The 27,197-nt window shown below is 41.2% G+C and overlaps 1 protein-coding gene across 4 annotated transcripts in view; it reads left to right on the forward strand.

Moving 5' to 3' along the window:
* NTRK2 (neurotrophic receptor tyrosine kinase 2) overlaps nucleotides 1–27,197 on the forward strand; it is a 544,938-nt gene that overhangs the window by 451,594 nt on the left and 66,147 nt on the right. The window contains exon 20 of one of the 4 annotated variants that reach the window (XM_034967489.3): nucleotides 20,008–20,097. The exons of 1 other annotated variant lie outside the window; for it this stretch is intronic. In XM_034967489.3, the coding sequence (XP_034823380.1) occupies nucleotides 20,008–20,097 (90 nt within the window). Of the gene's footprint in view, nucleotides 1–520; nucleotides 569–20,007; nucleotides 20,164–27,197 lie in introns of those variants that run through there. 2 more of the 4 variants (XM_055091981.2, XM_055091982.2) reach the window with 2 other exon arrangements.

The following is a 27,197-nucleotide window of genomic DNA, read 5'->3' on the forward strand; positions in this document are numbered from 1 at the left end:
CAGCCCTGTGATTCTGGGATCCACAATTTCACAGCCAGGTCTTTCTATATAATTGTGAACCACTTGATTTCTTCTTAAGAACACAAATGTGAACGAAATCTATATCCATACATTCAAAAATATCTTTAATTCTCATTCACTATTGCACAGAGTTTCCTTTTTGCAAATAAGCCTGTCTTATCTCACCCTTACAAGGTTTTGCTGGGACTAATTCCATGTTCCTTAGAACTACGCCACTCAAAGTGGGGCCTGTGAAGGGATCAGCAGAATTAGCATTGCCTGTGAGCATGTTAGAAATGCAAATTCTTGGACCCCATTCTAGACCTTCTGAATTAGAATCTGCATTTTAACAAGATGCCCAGGTGATTTGCATGCACTTAGCAGCTTGAGAAGCCTGCTCTAAAGAAAACATGTTGTATGCTTATAAGATCCAATTAGGGGAAAAGGCTGGGGAGCAGAGGAGAAGGGAAGACTGTTGATGTATTCGTTTCTGCAAAATACTCTTCGCTCTTGAAAACAGGTACTGCACATGGATGCCTTGACTTGCTTATAATGAAAGATAAGCAGGCCATGGGAAATCATTCACAGGTATTCCATATGGCGTGTTATGAAGAAAGTATGACTGAGCTGATCTAAGGATCCAAGGAAGACTGTCAGGAATTCCGCTTGTCAAAACTCTGGATCAACTGGAGATGGGGATTGCCCATGAGAGCACAGCTGGGAGGAAAACATATTTCCTTTAAAAAAGAAATTTCCAAGTATTTAGGTAAATCCACAGGAGATGGAGACTTTGGGATGCGTAATGATGTTACCATTGGAAAGACAAATCGCAAAATCACTCAGCGTCTTCCCCAACAGCCTCCTGGAGGAAGGCGGAGTTGACTGAGCATCTCTAAAAATAAGAGGTTATCTGTGCTGAAACTTATTCCAAGTGCTGGGCTAGTCAAACAGAGCCTGACCCAGGAACCTTGTGTCAGAAGTATTAAAAGAAGTAATGAAACAGAAGAGGAGATGCCCTCTAATGATGTTTGTGGTTGAAAGAGTGAGAAAGGAAGTCAGAGTGATTGAAATACATTATGTCATCTTGCTTTCTTACATCTTCAGAAAGGAAGGAGTGAAACTATATTAATCTGAACAAATGTTTTGTCTGATTACAAAACAAAATAGGTATCCATTGTAAAAAATTTGGAAAACAATGGGTCAAACGAAACACAAAGTATTCATAATCTTATTACCCAGATTATATTTTGATATGGAACTATTTAGTTCTTTTATCTTCATTTTTCTTACTATTTTAAAGGTTTGCTTTGTTGTAACTGCACAATGTAGGGATGCAAATATTCAAAAGTTCAAACAGTTTAGGACTATACAGGATAAAAAAAGAAAATCTTTCTTCACCCGCATTCTCCCTAGCCCTCTATTCTACCCAGGCAATGCTATAAAAAGCCTTTATCTATTTGCATTCTTATATATACATCCACAAACATATTGCCTGGGATAGTTTATTCGATACATATGTGGATTCATACTCTTCTCATATTGTTCTGCATCTTGCTTTCATCCTTTTAACCATATGTTTTGAAGAGTTTTCCAGGCTGGCACATAGGAACCATCATGCTCATTAAACTGCTGCATAGTATTCCATCATATATATATATACACACACACACATCACAATTTGTTTAATCCTTTTCCTACTGTCGCTTAGTTTAATTATTCCCCTTCTTCAATATTATGGTTCAAAAGGCAATGACATCTATATACGTGCCTCCATGCACATATGTGAATATTTGTGTAGGATAAACCCCTAAAAGAATAATTCCCAGCACAGTCTCTGTTTACATTTCTGATAATGCCTTCCAACTTTCCCTCCAGTCAATGACAATTTATAATCACACTAATTGAGTATTCATGGAGAGTATTCCCAATTCCCACACTCTGTCTCAAATAAGTGATTAAAAGTATTCATTTCCCACACTCTGTCCTGTGACGCAGTGAAGGACGTGCCATCCCGAAATATGCCAAATTTATATATTGATTATTTCAAGTTGACAACATTAGAGAAATTGTAGTTTCATAAAAGGCTAGTGGACCTGTCTCTTTCTACACGCAGCAAGCTGTAAAGATTCTTCTAAGAGGGATACTCTTCCTGTTCCAGAATGAGAAAATAACCCTAATCACCAGCAACTGGGAATTGAGGGCTGCAGTGGACCTGAATAAAAATACTTACTGAAGTAACCCTTATCTTCCACTAGTTTTATACCTCCTCTCATATCTCCTAGTGACTCTTCTGGAAATATACTTCCCTAGCCAGATCGCCTTTATCCTGTCATTTTTTTCTCCAATTAATTGTTCTAGGTCTAAAAAGTATAAAAACATCTGTTAAACTAAAGCGCTTCTGCACAGCAAAAGAAACTACCATCAGAGTGAACAGGAAACCTACAGAATGGGAGAAAATTTTTGCAATCTACCCATCTGACAAAGGGCTAATATCCAGAATCTACAAAGAATTTAAACAAATTTACAAGAATAAAACAAGCCCATCAAAAAGTGTGCAATGCCTATGAACAGACATTTCTCAAAAAAAGACATTTATGCAGCCAACAGACACATGAAAAAAATCTCATCATCACTGGTCATCAGATAAGTGCAAATCAAAGCCACAATGAGATACCATCTCACACCAGTTAGAATGGCGATCATTAAAAAGTCAGATAACAACAGAAGCTGGAGAGGATGTGGAGAAATAGGAGTGCTTTTACACTGTTGGTGGGAGTATAAACTAGTTCAAACACTGGGGAAGACAGTGTGGCAGCGATTCCTCAGGGATATAGAACTAGGAATACCATTTGACCCAGCGATCCCATTACTAGGTATATACCCAAAGGATTATAAATCATGCTATTATAAAGACACATGCACACGTATGTTTATTGTGGCACTATTCACAATAGCAAAAACTTGGAACCAACCCAAATGTCCATCAATAATAGACTGGATTAAGAAAATGTGGTACATATATACCATGGAATACTATGCAGCCATAAAAAAGGATGAGTTCACGTCCTTTGCAGGGACATGGATGAAGCTGGAAACCATCATTCTGAGCAAACTATCACAAGGACAGAAAACCAAACACCGCATGTTCTCACGCATAGGTGGGAAGTGAACAATGAGAACACTTGGACACAGGGCAGGCAACATCACACACCGGGGCCTGTCAGGGGGTGGGGGTCTGGGGGAGGGATAGCATTAGGAGAAATACCTAATGTAAATGACAAGTTACTGGGTACAGCAAACTAACATGGCACATGTATACCTATGTAACAAACCTGCATGTTGTGCACATGTACCCTAGAAATTAAAGCATTAAAAAAAAAAGCAATCTTCCTTTGGACGCCTTCTCAGACTCACTCTATTGTGAAGAGACAATTTAAATAAAAACAATTTCTTTGTTTTTCACTTGTTAATCTGCCTGGTGTCAATTTGGTTTCTAGATCCAGTCGAAGAGTCCACATAACAACTAAGGGGAATTGGAGGTAACCTCTGGCTCCCCTGTTACTTTTCCTAAAACATTGCCAATCTAGCCGGTCAAATTTTATCATCAGTCATCTGATTTGCTTGTCCTCTATTTTGAATGAGGTTGACCAGAATTTTCTTGTACATTTGTGGTCATTTTTAGTTCTGTGAATTGCTTGTTCAATCCAATGCCATTTTTCTAATGGGTTGTCTTTTGTATGGATTTGTAGGAGCTCTTTATATATTACAAACAATCATGTCCAGTTTTTTAACCTTAATAATAGTTCTACCACCAAAAAATAGTCGAACTTGAGAGAATCACAGCCTATTGAAAGTTAGAACAGATCATACTTGAAAGGCCATTTCATTCAAGAGAGCTCAGTCAAGTAAATGAGCTCCAAAAAAGGATAATGGGCTGGTCGCGGTGGCTCACGCCTGTAATCCCAGCACTTTGGGAGGCCAAGGCAGGCAAATCACGAGGTCAGGAGTTTGAGACCAGCCTGGCCAACATAGTAAAACCCTGTCTCTACTAAAAATACAAAAATTAGCCAGGTGTGGTGGCATGCACCTGTAGTTCCAGCTAGTCAGGAGGCTGGGGCAGAAGAATCGCTTGAACCTGGGAGGTGGAGGTTGCAGTGAGCCAAGATGGCATCATTGCACTCCAGCCTGGGTGAAAGAGCAAGACTCTGTCTCAGAAAAAAAAAAAAAAAAAAAAAAAGGGATAATGGACACTTTCAAACACACCAATGTGAAAGGCATCAAGACTTGGCCATAAGAATTCATTCTCATCATGGCCATTGATGTTCATGGGATCAGCTTATCAGGTTGCTTCCGAACACAACTTTTCTTTTGGTGAAATCCAACACTTTTTCTGTACAGCACGCAGATTTCATTCTATAGTTTATATTAAGGACAGGAAGATAGTGCCTTTCTATAAAAAAAATCATTTGTGTATTTTTATACCACCTCCTTTTTCAAAGAATAAAATTAGAGTTTAGGCCAGGTAGTGGCTCACATCTGTAATCCCAGCATTTTGGGAGACCAAGGGAGGAGCATTGCTTGACTCCAGGAGTTGAGGCCAGCCTGGGTGATATAGAGAAACCTCGTCTCTATAAAAAGTTGAAAAAAAAAAAAAAAGCCAGATGGCCAGGCACTGTGGCTCATGCCTGTAATCCCAGCACTTTGGGAGTCCGAGGCGAGTGGATCACCTGAGGTCAAGAGTTCAAGACCAGCCTGGCCAATAGCAAAACCCCATCTCCACTAAAAATACAAAAAGTTAGCCAGGTGTGGTTGTGGGTGCCTATAATCCCAGCTACTCGGGAGGCTGAGGCAGGAGAATCACTTGAACCCAGGAGGCAGAAGTTCCAGTGAGCCGAGATCACGCCATTGCACTCCAGCCTGGGCAACAAGAGCAAAACTCTGCCTCAAAAAAAAAAAAAATAGCCAGGCATGGTGGCATGCGCCCATAGTCCCAGCTATTCAGGAGGTTGAGGTGGGAGGATCACCTGAGGCCAGGAATTCAAGACCAGCCTGACCAATATGGCAAAATCCTCTCTCTACTAACAATACAAAAATTAGCGGGGCATGGTGGTGCACATCTGTAGTTCCAGCTACTTGGGAGGCTGAGGCACAAGAATCACTTGAGCCCAGGAGGCAGAGGTTGCAGTGAGCCAAGATTGAGCCACTGCACTGCAATGTTTAAAATAAAATAGAATTTAAAAGGAGACAGGAAAAAGAAATTAAGGACAACTATAACACTCTGAAATGAGTGCCCAAAGGTTTAGCACAACAGCTAGAAGTTGATTACAAATTTAGTCTAAGTGTTCTCAAGCTAAAGTAAAGAGGCAAACACAATCAGAGCAAGATTCACATTATTTGCACAATTAAAAGAGACCAGTTACTCAAGCCAAGCAAGTTTCCCCAGCACCGAAGCCTCATAGAGGAAATACTGTGGGATAGGAAAAATATCATTTTGAGAGTAAATTTTATGGAGAAATTTGTACAGTTTTGTCTCCCTCAGTACCAACGTTGAAACAATAGAAAAGTCGAGTAAAACAGTTTTTTAAAGTGAAGAACATTTTATAAATTGAACAATAAAGGACATTTGAAAATTCCCACAATAAAATGTTAGCAACAATAATAAACAACAGGCAGATAGGTGCAAATTTAATTGCCTCACTTGAAGCAGACCTTATAAATAAGAGTATTACTATATAAAATGTATTTATTAAAGGGAAAGGGTGTATCTTAGTCTGTTTTGTGCTGCTGTAACAGAATACCAGAGACTGGGTAATTAAAAAATAGAAGATATATTTAGCTAATTGTTCTGAAGGCTGCTAGGAAATCCAAAATCAATTGGTGAGGGCCACTGTGCTGTCATCCCATAGTGGAAGATGGAAGCAAAAGAAAGCACTTGATATGGTTTGGCCATGTCCCCACCCAAATCTCATCTTCAGTTGTAGCTCCCATAATCCCCACATGTCACATGTCATGGGAGGAACCCAGTGGGAGGTAACTTAATCAGCAGGGTGGGTTTTTCCTGTGTTCATCTCATGATAGTAAATAAATCTCATGAAATCCGATGGTTTTGTAAAGGACCGATACCCTGAATACACTATCTTGCCTGCCACCATGTAAAACATGCCTTTGCTCCTCCTTCACCTTCCACCATGATTGTGAGGCCTCCCCAGCCATGTGAAACTGTGAGTCCATTAAACCTCTTTTTCTTTATAAATTAGTCAGTCTCAGATATTTCTTCATAGCAGTGTGAAATAGACTAATACAGCACATGTTCTAGACAGAGGGGGAAAAGGGCCAAATTAATCCTTTTTGTCAGAAACCCACTCCCATGATAACTAACCCACTCCTATGATAATGGCATTAATACATTTGTAAAGGCAAAGCCTTTAGGGCTTAATCACCTCTGAAAGATTCCATTTCTCAACACATGCATTGGGAATAAGTTTCCAACACATAAACTTTTGGGGATACAGTAAAACTATAGCAGGGTGTATTTGGCAAAAATACTCATCATAGGAATTTTTTAAATGATATTTTCTGCAAATGCATGTGGAATTTGAGTCTGTTTTCAGAGATAAGTGTGCAACTTTCTGGCATACCTCTGCTATTTATATAGCAGCGCAGGTGCAGAGAGGATTCATTGGCACAGGTGGGCCATGAAATATACAGGAGTTATCTCAGGCTAAGGTTTATCAAAGGAAGCTAGCTAATGAAGAAAGACATGGGGATACATTTTTCTCTTCTAAAAGGAGGAAGTTTGGAGCCCTCCTCTGCTCTTGTCCCTTGAGGCTTGTCATGCAGAAAGGGGACTGAGCTATCAGCCAGGTACCATCACCTGGATTGTGGGCCACATTCTGAAGAACAGAGCTTCTGAAAGACAGTCAAGGATGGTGGATGAGGAAACAGCCCTGTCTTATTTCTCCTCTTCTACTCTTGAAGTCCAGTAGTGAACTTTTCTCATCTATCAGGCAGGCTTGCAACTACGTAAATGCTATGAGATGGCCAGGATGCTGGGCTGGGACCAGCTCAAAGCTAGGCACTGAGGGGAGACCTCGTAGTTCCATAAGGATAAGCTAAAATAAAAAAACTTGGGTACAGGTTTTGAGATGGTATAGGCAAATCAACCTTATGTTTTTTGTTTGTTTGTTTATCTTGAGCTAATGAAGATCTAACTCAGTGCATTTCAAAGTGGGGTGTCCAGAGCAGCTGCAGCAATCCACCCTGGAAATGTGAGAAATGCAAATTTGAAGGCCCTGCCCTACATCTGCTACTCTGATGATGTGTCCAGAAATCTGTATTTTAATCAGGTTTCCAGATGATTCTGATGCATGCTCAAGTTTGAGAACCATGGATATAACTTTCAGAAGACAAAGGTGCTTTCTCATGACCCACTCCACCTTATTCAAGTTTTTCATCAGAATGGGGCCAGCTAAAAATAGTGTTACTTTGTCTTCTATTTGCAGATTGTCACGCTGTGGTTACATCTGCTTCTTAGGCGTAGTCCATGGAAGGGTGAGTGCTCTAGAAGTTTGATTTGGGGAATTGTGGCCCCTTGACCATAATATAATCTAATAGGACCCTGATCTTACCCTGGTTTTCACAAAATTTATAAATTATGTCTCTAAAACAGCCAGGCTGGAGTATTTATAGCCTGAGGAAGCTAGCCACAGCATAGTTCTAAAAAAAAAAAATCCGCAGTTTGCATCAGTAAATGCTGAAAAAATGTAAAGGCTCATCTGTTGCTAGAGGGGGAAAAAAAAGGAAGAGAAAGAAAAGGGCAGAGAACTTCTCAGAATGAGATGTTCGATTTATTCAAGCTTGTAAATATAGAAATCCAGACTGCTGGTGAAACTCGAAATAGTAATTTTGCTCCCATCTCGCAAGGATGGAAGAAAGCATTTAGATCCACACTCTACCTATGCGGAAAAATCGTGAGACCGTGTGCTTCTAGCAGGTACCTGGAATTGGTGCTTGCATTTGGAGATGCTGTGGCCAACTTCTCATTATACCGTGGCCAATCAAACACTTTTTGTCCCCGATGTTCAAGAGTTTGGCTCCATGGGTAAATCTGCACCATTAAAGCCAAAGTTCATAAAGCAACTATGGAAAGCTTCTATCTTAGTGCTCCCAACTGAAAAAGAGTGACTGATGGCTTAAGTATTTTTATAACTAAAGGAAAAGTGATTAGTGGATTGAGTCAGAGTCACATAAAAGAAAATTTGAGCTCTGTACCGCTTGCTTGTGATTTATTTATTTCTATCATGCAGTTGCCAGTGCTATTAAAATAATGTCAAAGACATAATGATGAATTTAATAAGCTATTGATGGTGGATCTGACAGTGGGTTAGTGCCTAAAGTAGTGAAATGTCAGGGTAAAGTGCATTATGTGCTGACTTGCATCGTTAAAGTGACTCCAGGCAAACCGAGAAGCAGCCGTTAGACTTCCTTCAGATGCACTAAACGGCTGCTCTTCCGCTAAAAGCTCCCCAGCTCTTATCCTGGGATGATGGATCAGAACTGAAACATCTATGTCTAAGAGAGAACAAGGGAGTGCCCCAACAGGTCTAAACTAGATCAAACACATTACCATCAATGTGCACACATCCTTAACAAAGCCAAGCTAATTATTAAAATGTGAAATATGGCTCAAAATGCAAACCAAGCAGAAATTCTATAAAGGACAAAACCAAGCCCCACATTTACTTAATTCCTAACTAAGTCTTCAAGTGAAATGGTCTTTTCATTTCATTATCAGGCTTTGTTCAATGCAGTCAATATCTAATTATGTTTTTAAAAGTTAAGTTTGGGATCTAAATTACCTATAAATACAGGGATATTCTTAGGGATTTCTTTGAGATATAGTCCCATTATTTCTCATTCACTTGCCTTGAGCTATGAGAAAAACAAATTGAAGCTTTAAGAGTTGTCTCAAAACACAGCTTCTTCTAAAATGTCTTTGGTCCGTGAGTTTTGAGAGTTCTCACAGTGGGTTTGATGTGCTAGCTGTCTGTATTCATAAAACTAAATGAGTAATTGGCAAGTCTCTGTTTTGCTTTGTGCTGTGGGTACAGGAGAAGAGAAATGCAAGGGGCAATGGGGGAGAAGGTAGAAGGGAAAGAAGAAAATAGAAAGGGAGTAAGAGAGAAAAAGGTGGTGATAATTGAGTAGAAAAGTGAAAGAAGAAAGAAAAGCAAAAAAAAAAAAACAGAAAAAAAGGCAAAAAGATCAATTTCAACAGGTCTTGAAACATAACCATTTCAAGAGGAGATAAGGAATCTGAGTGTTCCATAATTTCTTGTCCCATTAACCAAACCCACCAATTACTCAATTTCTACCTCATTTTGACTATGAGGCCGAAACAAATGAAATGCATTCAGTTCTGAATTTAAAACCTAAATCCTGAATTTTGGATTTATGGAACCAAAAATGACCTGTAGCTAGACTACATATTTCCAAAGTTGGCTGTTGTTCCGTGGCATGTCAAGGGTGCCCATGAAGATACAAAACTTTTCACTGGTTGTTTCACTATACTTGAAGGGAGCTTGAAACGAAAGCAATGTTGTTAAAACTTTTGAATTAGGTAAATGTTCTGCACTTAGCAATGTACAGTTGATTCTCATTATTCGTGGTAATCATGTTCTGTAAAGTTGCCTCAAACACAAAATCAGCTAATACTGAACTATTGTTTCTAGGAGGAAGAGTTAAGTTCTTGCAAGCCTGTAGTCACAACATTTTCATCAACTGAAGTACACATAAGCTTGTTTTATGTTTCTATTTAAACACCTTATTGTGTGTGTGTGTGTGTGTGATTCATTAACATTTAACTCACAGCCAACAGTAATATAACTCATGTCTGAATGAAGCTCATATCGTACACATACTTTCTCTATAAGGCATATCATATTCTACTTGCACTTAGGAACACTGGAAAACACTGCAATACTATGAGGACCAGTTTAAACTATGAAAGCACCAATAAAAAGCATAAAATATGTGACAAACTACAAAAAGAACACTTGTTTACAGCATGAGAACTGAAACAAGAAGGCAGTGTGTCATTTTGTTTGACCTCAGCTAGGAACATGTGCATTGGGGTGACTCAAATTTTTTGCCACTCTGCATGTCTTCAAATAACTATAAAATCACCCGCCAGGCATGGTGGCTCAAGCCTGTAATCCCAGCACTTTGGGAGGCTGAGGCAGGCAGATGACCTGAGGTCAGGAAATCGAGACCAGACTGGCCAATGTGGTGAAAGCCCGTCTCTACTAAAAACACAAAAATTAGCTGGGCATGGTGGCGGGTGCCTGTAATCCCAGCCAATAGAGAGGCTGAGGCAGGAGAATCGCTTGAATCCAGGAGACGGAGGTTGCAGTGAGCTGAGATCGTGTGCCATTGCACTCCAGCATGGGCAACAAGAGCGAAACTCCATCTCAAAAAAAAAGAAAAAAAAAAAAACAGCACCAGGAATATCCATTTTGGAGCTATAAGTTAATTTTTGGTGAGTAGGTGAATTAGCAAAAATGGAATCCACAAATAAGGAGGAAACACTGTATTTGGTTTTCCATTCAATTTTGCCATAATCTTTCAACTTTTAATCTGCCTTGGCACTTTGACTTTCTGTAAGTCTACTTGTTCTTGAGTTTCTTTGACTGTATAGGAGGAAGATTATTCCTGTTCCTTCTACATGTCTAGAACTGTATTTGAGTTCTTGGCTTCTTTCTCTCTTTTTTTTTGCAGGAGTTGGGGCAGGGATGTAGTTTCCCTCTTGCACTCGTGTCGCCCAGGCTGGAGTGCAGTGGCGTGATCACAGTTCACTGCAACCTCCACCTCCCATGTTCAAGAGATTCTCCTGCGTCAGCCTCCCAAGTAACAGGGATTACAGGTGTGCACCATCAAGCCCAGCTAATTTTTGTATTTTTAGTAGAGGCAGTGTTTCACCATGTTGGCCAGGCTGGTCTCGAACCCCTGACCTCAGGTGATCTACTCGCCTCAGCCTCCCAAAGTGCTGAGATTACAGGCGTGAGCCACCGCAACCAGCTGACTTCTTTTTCTTAAGTAAAACAAAATAAAGTAAAATAAAAATAGAGGATACTGAATCATTAAAAATTTAGAAAAAATGTAAAGCAACAAAATTTGAAAGACAGCCAAACCGGAAACTGAATTAGTGTTGAATCCCTTCATAAACTTTATCTCACTTACTCATGTCAACCTTTGTACTGAGTATTTTATAAGTGCAACAAGAGGTTAAGAGATGTATCCATGGTCAGATAGTTAAGTCATAGGACCAAGACTTCAAATGAAACTTTTAGATTATAAATTCCATCCACCTTCTATAAATAGAATTAAAAGAGAAGACACAATCATTCATGAAGCTTTGATTAAAATGTGCAAAATGAAAATGTTTTTTATATTTGTTTATAAAGCCCACACCAGATAGCCCCCACAATAGTTGAGTATAAAATATTAACCTTACAGGGATATGTTAAGGCCATTCTCACAAGGGGGAAATATAAACAGTCATTGAGAGAAATGGAAGGCAATGCTTTTAGGGAAAAGTGCACTAGTTGTAACTTTGGTTGTAAAAGGGAATACCCTGGCTTGTCAAGAACGACTTAGGAAAAGGCTCCTGAAATCACTGTAAACTATATTCTCAAGTTATCAGACCCCAAAAGTGGGGTGTTAAAAGGTAAGCGAGGCACACTGGAAACTGAGTCCTCTGACTACAGTGGACAGCTGAGAAGCTCCAGTGTATCTTGCCCAGTAGAAAGTTGGGCTAAGTTTGCTACATTTGATTTTCCAAGAGAATTTGGAAATTCTCTTTTGTACGTGAAATTTCCATGGCAGAGACAGTCGATGCTCACTTCAAGTCCATGAGCTCCCTGTATTTCCCAGCCTCCTTCCACTGCAGTCAGGTGTGGGGCCCTGTGACCATTCTATCCAATAGTTAATGGCCTGTGAGCAGAAGTGAATGAGATATAAATCACCAAGGCCTTTACAAGTCTTCTTCCTCCCTCCTTTCTCTCCCCCAATCTGTCTCTCTCTCTCTCTCTCTAGGAGTATGAGTTGGTATACCTCAGGCTCCTATTATCCTTCACCAGTTCTCTCCAGGATGTCCCAGCTGCCTTTGAATTTGAAGTATAACACTTCTTTACATTCTGAAAGTCAAATTGGCCATCAAGGCATGTGGCAAAGACCAAGAGTTGTGTCCCAATATCCATTCTTGCCTTCTATGCTTCTTTGGTACTAGACTTCAGACATTCACATGAATGTTCAGAGTAAAGGCTAATTTTCAAGCTACCCTTATTGCTATGCGTGGCCCTATGACTAAGTGTTGGTCAATTGGATGTGAGTGGAAGTTGTGTCTGCCATTTTAGGGGTGTGCGCTGTCTTGCCCTGTTTTTCTTTGTCTCTCCCACTGGAAACAGACGTCATAAAGAGCAACATTGGACCACATGGATGAGAAGAGAACTGTAGTGCCTACTTAACAATGTGGAGCTGCTACGTTAGTCTTGAACTGTTTTGGCTCAGATTCAGAAAAAATAAACTTTTAATTTGTGTAAGCTAGTCTTGGATCCTAATGCAGTCACACTGTATCCTAGATAATCCAGGCACTTAGATGCTATGGCTACTGCTTTAACTCCTATCAAAACCCTTGGAAAACAGAGCTAAACAGGTTTGGGAAGTGGCATGACATATCCATGAAGTCTGTGCACTTTGAAGTAAGATAGAACTGACCCTGAATTTTACTTGGCCACTTCCTAGCTGTGTCTCCATGGCCAAGGTAATTAAAATATCTGAGCTAGGTTTCCTTTGCTTAAAAATTGAGTAAGTAATACATCATAGGATTGTTGTAAAGGTTAAATGAGCTGGTGTATACACAGTTCCTGGCATCTAATAAATATTAAACAAATGCTTGTTGCTATTGCTCAGGAGTCAGACACACTAAGGAAGTTGGAAGACAGGAGGAGAGGGTAGGAATGGCTTCATCTGCTCACCTTGCTTCTGCAACCAGAGGGACTTGCAAACACTCTTCTCTCAGTTTCTGTAGCTCGTGGATAGAAGACGTCATCCCATGGCTGACAGACATCTGGATTTTCTGTGCTGTGCTTATTCATTGAACTTAATCATGACCTCACTTTCTATGCCTGAGTGAGTAGAGGCTCCTTCTCCCTCCTTGGGTACAGGTGTTGATGGATTGAAAAGCACTCACTGAGAAAAGATATACTGTGACCCCTCCCAAGCCCGAGTCAATGTGAAAAGGGCTAAAACTGTGCCAAGTGCCAGAGTCCACTGGAAATTTCTGAATCCAGCTGCACACCCAGATGTGCATGTTGACAGGATGCCAAGCCATTCCAAAGTCTTGAGCAATGCGCAGTTCCAGGGCCCAGTGAGCTGGTGCCAAGGCTTTGACTGCCACTCCAGGAAGCCAGCAGCGGGGCAAGTGGGGGAAAGAATGCTCATTGAAAGAAGAAATTCTTTTATGTATGGTTTCCCTGCTGACCAATGACATCTCTACCTTGCTAGTGTCCCACCTGTCCTCCAAAGTGGCTGACCCCACTGGAGATTGTTGCAGGCTGCAGCCATCTTGATGACGAGAATTGGCATCATCTGGGAGGAACTCTCACTTCGTAACACTTCCCTTGAAAGCCATACTGTGTAAAACTAACTGCAGAGATGCAAACTTTCTTGTTGGAAGCATTGGCCTATGAAGGTAATAGAGAGCCATAGGGAGAAAAACAAATTGGTGGAGGAAAAAGTGACCTATACTGCCATCTGTCTGTCTGGAAGAGCATAGGTGACTCAATTCATTTCACATTTACCTCTCTTCAGCATTCAGCTAAGGTAAAGAAAAAATGGAGGGAAATAACTTGGATCAAATGTCTGTCAGCCCCACCCCTCAGCTTCCCAATTATTTCATCCCTCCTCCAGCCCAAACACATCTTTCTCTCACATCCTGATAGAGGCATTTCCATCTGTTTGCAAAACCTCACATTCCTGCCATAGCAAGTTGGAACTCAGAATATTGATACCCATTCTCTCTCCACTACTGTGTTCAAAACTGTCACCATCACAGGGGACATCAGGCCTTGGTGAACTTGTCTTGTAATCCAGCTTCCAAGCACAACATTGTTTCAATGGGAAGGGAACTCATTCTGGGTCCAAACAAAAAGCTGGTTGGTGACCTTAACGAATACAACCACGACATGTTTAAGACTGTCTGCACACGATAATCAGCAAACATCAAAGATAGCATTGCACAATACGGAGTGTGGCACATCCAGAAAATTCAGGGGGAAAGAAATTGCAAATGTAAGGGATAGAGTCAAAGACTGCATTTTAAGTTTATTTCCACCCAAACTGGTTCTTCCTCTGCCATGGAATAAGGGACAACTCAGCAAAGGGAGAGAAAGAAAGCAAAGCAATGAGGAGTTTCAGCCACCTATTCCTTCAGGGGAAAGCTGGCGTGTGCTTTTCCCAAACTCAGCTATAGGCAGAAAACCAGAAGTGAGGCCACTTCATCAGGAAAAATAGATGCAGACAGCCCAAGTTACACAAATCCCTGAGCCTTGTCTGCACAAGGGTGTTTCATTTCATGTGGCTGCTCAGTATGTAAAGGATGAAAGTCTCATTTTAAGTAAATAGTGACATGGACTGTGGTGTTGATTAACAATCAACCATGTCTCAAGTCCAGCTCTCTCCAACGAAAAGCACCAAGAAAATACAATCTTCGGAAGAAAGGACTTGACAGAAACCACAGGCATGAAGTTGCATGGCCAGTTCCTGTTTGGGAAAAGCAACAGCACATTTGGTCTCTGAATTCCCTGCATTTGGCCGGCCATGTGGTCTCCAAAGTGGCTGTTTTTCTGAAGTCTCCATTGCGCATGGACGGACACACTCAGGCTTGCCTTCTTTCTGATGCCTTTTTGAGTGATGGCAAGAGCTATGTGAGTTCTCAGGGTGAGCTCTTTGTGTACAGGTTTGGTGTAAATAAGCATTCAGTTGAGCAAAGGTAGTTCTTACCAAGCCCTTGGCCATCACAAGACCACCTGTGCTGGAGCAGGCTGGGGCTGAGGAAAGGTTGGGAGTGAGTCTCCAGCTTCCCAAGAAGGAGTGACATGGTCCCTGCCGAGAAGGAGTCATTTTGTTCATTCCCAGTCTCTCTCCTCCAAATTTTCAACCTAATTCCCACCTACGAGAGCAGTTTTTTGGATACATGGAGCTCTCAGAGTGCCTCATTCCTACAGTTTCCAAAGGCCCTTCTCAGTCCTCCTGTTTTCCATAAATGTAAGATGTGTTTCCAGGATCACCAGCTGCCTACTAGCAGGAAAGACCAAGGTGATCAATAAAGCACAGCAAGACCTTCCTTTTAAGCCACCCGAGCATGTTGCATTTCTAGAGCAAAGGAAGGAATGGGACTGAAGGCATAGTTTTGTTTGTAGGCTTTCATGTGCACCAGAATATACATTAAGGGACATGCCACACAATGTGTCTGTTTTTAAAGTGTTCATTCTAGGCTGGACACAGTGGCTCACACCTGTAATCTGAGCACTTTGGGAGGCCGAGGCTGGTGGATCACTCCGAGGCCAGGAGTTTGAGACCAGTTTGGCCAACGTGGTGAAACCCCATCTCTACTAAAAATACAAAAAAAATTAGCCTGGTGGCAGGTGCCTGTAATCCCAGCTACTCGGGAGGCTAAGGCATGAGCCTCTCATTTGAACCTGGGAGGCAGAGGTTGCAGTGAGCTGAGATCATGCCACTGCACTTCAGCCTGGGCAACAGAGCAAGACTGTCTCAAAAATAAAATAAAATAAAATGTTCACTCTAAAACGATTTGATTAACACACTGTTGACAACTGAGTTATCTGCTATGAACAATAGAAAAAAATGAGTTAAAGAAAGACCATTGTCTTGAACTACTGCTCTCAGAATGGTGGTCTCAAATTGTACAGAGCTCAACCTGCAAACACTGGAGCTCTCATCCCCTGGGGGGCTCTTAAATGGCCTGGAGGGTTTCCATAAGTGGGCCTACAGTTCAATAAGTGGGCCTAAAGTTCAAAGCCAATTTTCAGAATAAAGAAACATTATCCCCAGGCTCCGGACACCTTGCAAATAGGAAAGTGTACCTCTGATGGTGATTCATAAGCATTTCAATCTCATTCTCTAAGTCTTGTGACTGGCCATTCCATAACTCCAAATGCCGTTGGCTTTGAAATTTCCTCCCAGGGTGCCTGCCTGGCATGTAGAAACTTCATTTAGCATAGCGCAGGTGGTCTTGTGCTGGCCAAGGGCTTGGTAAAAACTCCCTTTGCTCACCAGAATGTTTACCTACACCAAACCTGTACACAAAGAGCTCACCCTGAGAATTCACACAGCTCTTGCCATCACTCAAAAAGAGCATCAGAAGAGCAAGAGAAGATGGCAATCACCTGAGGTCATGAGTTCGAGACCAGCCTGACCAACATGGTGAAACCCCATCTCTAATAAAAATACAAAAAAACAGCTGGGCATGGTGGCGCATGCCTGTAATCTCAGCTACATGGGAGGCTGAGGTAGGAGAATCGCTTGAACCCGGGAGGCAGAGGTTGGGGTGAGCCGAGATTGCACCATTGTACTCTAGCCTGGACAACAAGAGTGAAACTCCATCTCAAAAAAAAAAAAAAAAAATTTGAGGTAGGCTATGTTCAGAATCTCAAAAATATTTTCTTAGAAAATAAAAATAGTTGCTCTAAATTATGTCTCTTATGTTTTATGTTTTTTCTTTTTTTATCTGTCTTAAATTTTTTAATGAAGGAAATAATGTTAATAAGCAAAATACATTTATTTGAGAATATTGGAAAAATACCTAAATGAACAAACAGGTGAGAAAAACTGTAAGCTACCTATGCAAAGGAAGCCACAATTTACCTTTTGCATCTTTTTTTCCAGTCTTTTTGTTATACATGTTTTGTGTAATTGAAACCATACTGTTTTATTTTATTTATTTATTTTAGATTCTGCTTTTTACACTTAGTAATGTGTAAAAAGGTCAGTGTGGCTGGAGCAGAGATAACATAAGCATTTCTCTGTGATATTAAAAAATTGTTGCATGTTAGAGAGCACAGATGACTCCCAGACAGAATGAAGGGATAGATTTAAAAGGAATTTAATGACCTCCATATTTGGAACTACAGGGATTGCCGTAGAAACCTTAAGGTGAACCCACGGACAGGTCTAGCTACAATCACAGGGACTGAAGAAAGGGATAGAGTCAAGATACCACTTCTCAGAAAGAGAGGCATTCAGTATGAGTTGAGAGAAACACATTGGAGGTCATAAAGCTGGAACTTTACAACAGCTTCCAGAAAGCAGAAGACTTAAAACTACCCAATACAAGTTCAACCTTGTTATTTTATAAACAAGAAGAAACTGGATCCATAATGATAAAGTGACTCATGGTAAGCCCCATCGAGTGGAAGTTTGTGAAAGACTCAAAATGTTCTGACATTGGATCCAACATTATTTGGTCTGCATCTTCCTGCCTTTTCTTCCACTTGCCTTCTCCCACACTCCATGTTGGTGTACAAGTGGGAATCAACATGTGTTATAACCATCTCACAGGGAGATGAGCTCAGATGGTTAATGGATGTGAAAACTCTTTGACAATGGGAAAACGACAAAAAACTAAAGCTTTATTGCTGCTGCTGCTGCTGATAGTTTCCTACCTACTGAGGATAAAGATGAATGCAGCCACCTTTGCCTCATTTAATGTATTCATTCAATAAACATTACTGAGTGTGCCAGGCACTGGGTGTGGGCATTAGGTATACAACAGGGAGCAAACAGATAAAATACTTACGGAGTTTATAGTCTAGGTAAGACACCAAAGATGAACAATAAATTAAGTTACAGCCTATGATAGTTGAAGATAAGTGATAAGGAGGAATAAGTAGGCAGAGATAAGATATGCAATGTTCTGGAAGGATGTTAGATAAGGCCGCTAGGGAAGGAAGCCGTGTGTATATATGGGAAAGAGCATCTAGGGACAGAGAATAGCAGGGGCCAATGCCTTGAAATGGGAGTGTGTCTGTGCTTTTGAGGACCAGGGAAGAGGTCAGTGTGGCTGGAGCAGAGATGACATAAACAAAGGCATGATGGGGGCCCAGATCATGTAGAGTTGTGGAGATGAATTTACTGAGGGAAGATAGTAGATGGTTCTGAACAGAGGAGTGATGTGGTCTGACTTCAACTTTAAAGAGGGTCTCTCTGGCCATATAAAGAATAGACTCAAGGGAAGTGCGAGGGTGGGCAGGAGAAGGTTAATTCAGCAGGCCTGGTTTGCTCAAACCCTGCACACTCAAAAGAAAAAAAAAAAGAAAAGAAAAGAAAAAAAATGCCTGAGGGTGGTCTTAACTCCCTAAGCTGCTCACCCCCCTCTTCCCCTACCCACCCACCCACACACAGTGAGGGCCAGGAGACAAGCTAGGAAGCAGATGCACTCATCCAGGTGGCAGAGCAGGGTGGTATCTGCCATGATTTTGTCCCATCAGTGTCCTGGGATTTCTGTTGACTCTTTTGAAACTCCTTGGCAAGGGAAAGATACCTTTCATGAATGTCAATTGATGAAATCCAGAATCTCTTTATTAAACGGCTAATTCTGGTCTGATCTGTCAGAGAATCATTTCTGCTTTTTCCCCAGTGAAGAAGTTCTTGAGAAACTTGGTATCTCTAAGATGCTAAGCAAAAAGACCAAGGTTTCTTGTTTCTCTGTTGGTGTGAGCCAGCAGGTCTGCATCAGGCAATGGATGCAAGTGTCATTGGAAGTGCCTGGGAACAAGGAGAAACCCATAGCATTCAGATTTGTCTCTGATCTCCACCTCCACAACATGGCCACTAGTAACCTCATCATTATTTCAAATGGGCGGACAACCCACTGGCCTTGTAACCCTCCAAGGATGGATTTTGACTTGACTTTCCTACAAGTCTCCCAAGTGTAGGAAACTTGGGAGAGCAGGAGAAAAATAGATCAACTTCTACTTGAGTGGGGAAATTATTCCATTTCTATATTCTAGATCATTTTATTTTTATTTTTATTTATTTATTTATTTATTTTTTGAGACAAAGTCTTGTTCTGTCACCCTGACTGGAGTGCAGTGGAGCGATCTCGGCTCACTGCAACATCTGCCTCCCAGGTTCAAGAGATTCTCCTCCCTCAGCCTCCTGAGTAGCTGGGATTACAGGCACCCGCCACCATGCCTGGCTAATATTGTATTTTTAGTAGGGACAGGGTTTCACCATGTTGGTCAGGCTGGTCTCGAACTCCTGACCTCATGATCCGCCCTCCTCGGCCTCCCAAAGTGCTGGGATTATAGGCGTGAGCCACCGTGCCCTGCCCCATTTTCTTTATTATAATTTTCACCTGGAATAGTCACAACAATGGGGGTATATTAATGAATTGTACTGATGGGTGCTTGGGATAAAATGCAATGAGTGTTTGTAGATGAAGTGCAAGCCTATATGAAGTGCCTGTTCCATAGCAAGATTTGGGGAGGAGAGCATAATGTGCTTCACACAGCTGCGAAGCTTTGGAGAACCTAAGGGCTTTTATAAACAGGAGAGTGAACTTTTTCTGTAAGGAGTTCAGTGTGTGTTTGGAAAAAGGAAGGCAGGGGCAGACCCTATCAGGAGCCATTAGCTTCTTAAGTTCTTCAGCTGCTGGGATTACGATCTCTGCCTATCCAAAAAGCAAGAGAAAAGCACAGACTGAGAACTCAGCCAGACATTGGATCAAATCCCAACCCCATCTCTTATCAGGAGAGTTACCCTGGGCAAGTTACTTAGCATCTTGGGGTCTTTCAGCCTTCCATTCTCCTTTCATTAAATGTGGATTATGTTACCCGTCTCCAGGCATTGGTGTATGAGATTTAAATAATAACGTTTGGCACTCAGCCTATAGTAGGCACCTAATGAATGCTCACTTTCCACTTCTAGGTATTCCACGGACTGATCAACCATAACAATATTATCAGTATAATTGGGAGGAGAAAAGAAAACAGGAGACTTTCCTTGGTCAGTGAGAAGGTACAGCTTTCAACTCTTCTTGTGCTTGCAGAGCCTGCTGAAGTATCATAGAATCTCCTGCCTAGGGAAACCACAATTTCATAATCTTTGCTCATGCTTTTTGCCCTATAGTTGATTTTCAATGGTCTGCCACGTGGAGGTTTATGGCCAGCACTCTGATTGGTCAGGGCCATGCTGTATTGGTGGTTTATTATTATTTTAACATGCCCCCTGTTTTGTGCCAACAAAATATGGATAGCTGGAAGGAGTAGAATATTCTTTGCTTTTCTGAACAACTCAATGAGTTTTCGGCTAGCAGAGGTATCTGCAAACTAATGTGAACTAGGAAGTTAAGAGCTTGACTGACATATGAAGAATTTATGTTTTAAAGACAGAAAGTAGAGAGGAAAAGAAGCTATCCAGAGAGGATGAGGCCCCAAAAGATTGTGACAAGATGGGGACAATATGGCCACTGATAAGTTACCTCTGGTGAGTGATGGCTCATGGAATCTCCAGAAAGTGATGTCTAATATCCATGGTGAAATTTGTATCTGTACAGAGCTATGCAATAGCTCCTTTTATTTCAAACTTTCTGCAAAAGTGTTAGTAGCCCTCTGAGGGAAGAAAGGTTTTGGAGTGGTTGCAATGTAGGCTGAAGGAAGCCTACATGATAAAACCTAAAGCCATGTTATCAAGCTAGATGCTATGCAGACTTACCAGAAGACCAAGAAATCTCCTGGAATATTGAAAGGAGTAGCACATAGAAGGTGGGGTGGGGGCTTGAGTACTAAGATAAATGGCCACCCTAGACGTTTGAGACATTTGGATGGAGAACTCTGGAGTCTATTTGAATTGAGTATTTTGTTTTCTTAAGTGCACTTGGTCAAAACAATAAAATCACTCACAAATGCACTTTTCCATGCATCTGCCTGTGTGAATGTATGAGATATACCTGCTCCCAACTCCAGAGAGAACATTGGGATAACCCAACAGCTTCAGAGGCCAGAAGGCAGCCATCCTAGTGCCTCGGGGGCCCTTGAGGGGATCTGAAAGCTGAAGTACGGAGAGCTGCACAAAGGGCAGGTCTTCCCTGCTCTTTTATGAGTAGCTGGATGAGAGGTCTTAAAAGTGATGACCGCGGAGTCCATTAACAGAGGCTTCAGGCTCTTGAAGTACTTCCATGCCTGAGCCAGTGAATTCTAGCTCTGAATTTGCCTTCAACTCCAAATAAAAATTTTTAATTCAGGGGATCATATCCTGCCCCTCAGGTTCCCCCTTCAAATTTCAGAAAAGCATTTTGGATAGAAATGTCAATTAACCAGGGAAGAAGCATTCACAGGAAAAGGGTACGGTGTCATTTGTGATTTTAGAACAAGTAAAAGAGGCATTTCAAAAAAGTTCCAGGGTTGACATCGAGGCAGGAGTACGTTTAGCCATTCTCAGACTCCAATTCTGGCAGCTGGAACCCAAATTGTATGTGCTTTGTCTTTGAGGGCTCAATGAAATATGAACCACTTAAGATGTTGCTCAGATGAAGAAATATATGCGTTTATTAAGTATAAATGATCAGAGGATTCTTTACTTCATGAATTCTTGTCTAAAACTTCACTGGCACATACATGAGACATAGGTGTCAAGGATATTTTTGAATTTTTCCTTGGCTCACGCTCATCAATAACATAAATTTCTGTGAAGGAAGTACCATATTTTGCTCAAACGCCATATCCTTCTGTTCCAAGAAAAAATAAAAAAGGATATAAACCAAGAAGCAGCTTCTATTTGGGCCTCTTTGGCAGGGAAATAAAGGGGAAAGAAACTGGGAAATATATTCCCTTGCTCAGAGTAGGGAATGGGAAGGATTCCTTAATAAACATATGTGCTACTAAATCCTGCCTGGAAACAAAGAATGATATAAACAAGCCATGGCTTACGGTTTCAAAATACAGTAAATTATACTTATGGTTGTGCATTTGTCAAGATAAGTAGCTAATGGTAATCCAATAAGCAGATAAGAGTAATAAAATGCACTGAGGTAGGGCAGAAGTCAGACCTAGTGATGGGGACAACCTTTCACATTTGTGGTCCTAAAAGACCTCATCAAATATCTTAGGACAGGAGTGATGGCCAGGCCAGGGGCAAAAGGCTGGGGAGAGAGTGGGGAAGAAAGGTCATTTTTGTTAGTAGCCCTTCAATAGTGACAGAGCATTTACTATTCCCTAGTTTTATAATAGCTGAAGTGATACATTTCATATGAAGAAATATATAGCAATATAGAGAAGAGACATATTTCTGCCTCAAAGAGATTTTAGGAAAGAAAAACTAGGGCAAGAACCAGCATTCTATGGGGGATTACTGTACCTAGGCAGCAGAATAAGCACTAAACACATTTTCAGACTTTAGACTAAAATAGAAACCCTAGCAATTGTCGAATTCCTAAAATTTGCCGGGGACTGATTCTAACAGACTCCTTTAGATCTACATCTGTTGTGTTGTGACTGAGTATGCGGGAATAGATACAGCTCCAACCCGCCTTTCCAAGCTATCCTGTTCTCCAGGTGGCCTCTGAAATCTTTCTTTGCTGGAGTTCTATGGACGTAGCAAGATCGGGGGAAGTGTCACTGTGAAAGCAACTCTCCATAGTCATCTTCTAGTCACTGGAAACAGAAACTAACAGTCTGGTTGTCCTTAATAGAGAAAATCCCATCAAGTTAAGGCTAATCTCTGACTTGTGTGGGCCTGGGAGTAAGGAACAAATGTATTCCTGCCTTCATATCTGGGCCTCTAGCTGACACATGCAACCCCACTGGGCAAAGCATCACTGTTCATATTCGACATGAAGAGCTGGCCTCATAGCAAGGCCAAGGCAGGGCTACAATCCCTGCGTGAGCCCCTGTGCCCATCTATGCAGAGGGCATGGGTAGAGATGCTTTCACAAAGACTGCCCAGAGCAGCCAGTAACATGTTCTCTCTTCCCAATTATCTCTTGCTCAGATAGAATTATTTTAGAAAAATTTAAAAATGTACATACTAGAGGTTGTTATTTTGGCAAATTTAGTTTAGCTGTCAGAGGTCATGCAGGGCAAGTAGAAAGCACTTCTTGTTTGCTCTCAAACCTACCCTGATTCAAATTCTTGCTCAGTCACTGTAATCTTGTTTGAGCTTTAAATTCTTTATCTCTGAAAGAGAAGACATAACACTTACGGTGGATGGTGGTTGTAATCACGTGTGGCAAACACTTGACATACAAAACACATTCATTTAACTGTAGCTACAATTAAGTGCTAATGTCATCAACTGTAAATATTGAAGCAGGTGACAATTATCCTGTGCTGAAAGTTTTCCTGAAACGCTTATTTAGGGTCCAATTTGCCAGACTTTATCATGAGTAATACCTTCTAAATATCTACAACTACAGTTCACAAACTGTTTTCACATTTATTGTCTCATGTAATTCTCACAACTGCCAGAAAGTTTGATAATATTATTATACTCACTTTATTTTTTTATTTTTATATTTATTTATTTTCTGAGACGGAGTTTCACTCTTATTGCCCAGGCTGGAGTGCAGTGGCGTGATCTTGGCTCACTGCAACCTCCGCCTCCAGGGTTCAAGCGATTCTCCTGCCTCAGCCTCCCAAGTACCTGAGATTACAGGCATGTGCCACCAAGCCCTGCTAATCCTTTTATTTTTAGTAGAGATGGGGTTTCACAATTTTGGCCAGGCTGGTCTTGAACTCCTGACCTCAGGTGACCCACCTGCCTCAGCCTCCCAAAGTGCTGGAATTACAGGCATGAGCCATTGTGCCTGGACTTACTATATTCACTTTAGAGATGAGGACACTGAGACTTGAAGAGGCTAAGTAAGTCACCCATGGCCGCAAAGTTAGCAAATTAGCCAATATCGGTATCAACAATGCTAGGCTGACTGCCTCACAGAGCAGTGTTCAAGTTTATGCACATACATGTTCTTTCATTAAACAAACTCTTGTTGTACCCTTGTGGCCCGGAGCTAAGTGCAGAGAGCACAGCAGTAATACAAAAGGCATCACCTTTGCATTCAAGGGATTTATATTTCTTCAGGGAACACAGACATTGGAAAATGAGCAACTGATTAAAAATTGGGCAGAAAGTCTAAACAGACACCTCATCAAAAAAGATATACAGACGGCAAGTAAGCCATCTTAATTGAAAAGTAAAGTAAGCTGTAAAGTAAGAAAAGTAAAGTAAAATAAAAAGATGCTCCACATCATATAGTATTAGGGAATTTTAAATTAAAATAAGATACCAGATACACTTATTAGAATGGCTAGAATCCAGATCACTGACACCAAATGCTGGCCAGAGTGCGGACCAACAGAAACTCTCATTCAGTGCTGGTGAGAATGTAAAATGATACAGCTACTTTGGAAGACAGTTGGTGGTTTCCTACAAAACTAAACATAATCGTACCACATGATCCAGCAAATACGATCCTTGGTATTTACCCAAAGGTGCTGAAAACCTAGGTCCACACAGAAATCTGCGCATGGATACTTATAGCAGCTTTATACATAACTGCCATAACTTTGATGCAACCAAGAAGCCCTTCAGAAGGTGCCTTAGTCCATTCTCTGTCACTAGAACAGAGTACCTGAGACTGGGTAATTTCTACAGAAAAGAGGTTCACTTAGGCTCATGGTTCTGTAGGCTGAGAAGTCCGAGATTGGGAGCCCGCATCTGGCCAGCCTCTGGTGAAGGCCTCATGCTGCCTCGTAATATGGTGTGGAAGAAGAAGGGGAAGTGGACACTTGTGAAAAGGGCAAATCCAAAGGGGTGGCCTCACTTGATAACAACCCACTCTCATGGTAACTAATTGAGCACCTCAAGAGCCAGAACTCACTCACTCCCGTGACAATAAATGCCACCCCAAGAGAGTAGCATTCATTCCTGTTAACGATCTAATCCCCTTTTAAAGATCTCCCAACACGACTCCATTGGGGACCAAATTTCCAAACATGCGTTCTGGGGGCACACTCAACCCACAGCAATAGGTGAAAAGATAAATAAACTATGGTACGTACACACAATTGAATATTATTTAGCACAAAAAAATTAAGTGAGCTATTAAGCCATGGGAAGACATGGAGGAATCTCAAATGCATATTACTAACTAAAAGAAGCCAATATGAAAATGCCACATACTGTGTGATTCCAACTCTATGACACTCTTGAGAAAGCGAAACTACGAAGACAGTAAAAAGATCAGTGGTTTTCAGAGGTTGGTGGAAGGGAGGGATGAAAGGCAGAGCACAGATGACTTTCAGGGCAGTGAAACTACTCTGTGTGATACTACGATGATGGACACAGATCATTATACATACGTCAAAACCCATAGAAAGTACAGCAGGAGTGAACCCTACTGTGTATGCTATGGACTTTCAGTGATGGTGTCTCGGTGTCAGTTAATCAATTGTAAGAAATATACCCTTGTGGTGGGTGATGTCAATAGTGGGAGAGATTGTGCCTGCATAGGGGCAGAGCATATATGAGAATTCTCTGTGCCTTCTGCTCAATTTTGGTGTGAACCTAAAACTGCTCTAAAAAATAAAGCTATTTAAAAAGGAACAAAATAAAACTACTCTGATTGTAGAAAATGCAATGAAAGATTATGCAGGGAACTCAGCAGTCTAGTGTAGTCTTGGAGAATCAGAAAAGCGGTTTGAAGTAAGTGATCTTTGAGCTGAAATCTGCACCATGAATAGTTGAAATATCAACTGTACTAAGTGCCATACTTGGTGAACTGAAGTAAACATATGGGCAACAGGACCGTAATAATGAACAATAAATTAAATCCACTTAAAACAGTTATCCTACATGGTGAATACTACTTGTTGTAATGATCAGTCTACTTGTGTGAAGTGTGCCTCAGATCTGGAAAAACTAAACTGGGGAAGGGGCCAAATATTGTCATGGTAACAGAAAGAACCCATGCTAAAGGGTTTTCAATAAGCAAGAACAGCCAGTATTCCGTAAGTAGCCTTCCATGGGAGCTGACATCTGTTATTCATTTGTTGATTTTAGGTTGAAGAAAAACAGGATAATTGGAAATACTTCTATGTTCTGGGAAAATACGGAATGGAAGAGCTCTTAGTGTTTCTTAAATGGTGATCCATTACTTTTAACATTTAGTACAAACCTGCCCTCTCCAATTAATGAATGAACAAGAGAGCTGGACAACATCTAGATTCAATCATTTCAAAGCTATGGAAGATCAAAGACAGGTTCTTGCTTAAGCCAGGAGAAAAGAGGGCTTCCATCATGAAAAGGACTTCCACCATGAAAAGCATCTTTTGGGTGCTTGGGAAGAAATGAGAAAAAGTATATTAAGAAGGGGGTGGAAAATATTTAGCAGATGGTTGCAACTGTGCTACCTATCTCAGAGGAAAACAGCAAGGAAAAGAACAAATTCAGCTACCTACATAGCATAATAGTTCAAAGCAAAGATATTTATATCAAACAGACTTAGACTTAAGCCCCAGTTCTACCATTGATTAGCTCTAAGATGTTAGGCAAGTTTCTGAATTTCTCTATAATCCAGTCTTCTCATCTGTGAAATGGGAACATTACCAGAAGATTGTACACTCAGTTATTATTTGACGTCATCTAGCATATAATAGCCACAAGCTAAATATCAGTTGTATTTTTTTAACGCGGTGAGTAGCTCTCCCAGCACAATAGTTTTGCAATCCTGTTCATCTTTAATTCCTGTTGGACTGAAAACATTTTAGGAAAATGCTAGGGAGAAATCAGAATCCTTTGGTGAGTTGCCAGAGAGCTGACAGTACAAGGGCAAATGCCAGCCTACTGCAGCGGTGGTTTCCAAAGCAAAAACCAGACTTGGGCCCATATCTCTGAGGGGCTCCAGTTTGGCCTCAGGTGTCTAGTGGAGCCCATAGTGCTGAGGTGTGCTGATGCCTCATCCCTCTGCTTATTATCCCTTTAAAGCAGGGTGGGTGACTGGACATGGGAAGCAGCAGAGATCTGACCAGCACACCTGCCTTCCTCACTTGGATTCCTAAGCCCACCTGAGTTGTCATCCAGTCCCCTGTTAGAACCCTTGTAGCCGCAGCTGTGTTCTATAA

Source organism: Pan paniscus, chromosome 11 (genome assembly GCF_029289425.2).
Source record: "Pan paniscus chromosome 11, NHGRI_mPanPan1-v2.0_pri, whole genome shotgun sequence".
Lineage (NCBI taxonomy): Eukaryota > Metazoa > Chordata > Mammalia > Primates > Hominidae > Pan > Pan paniscus.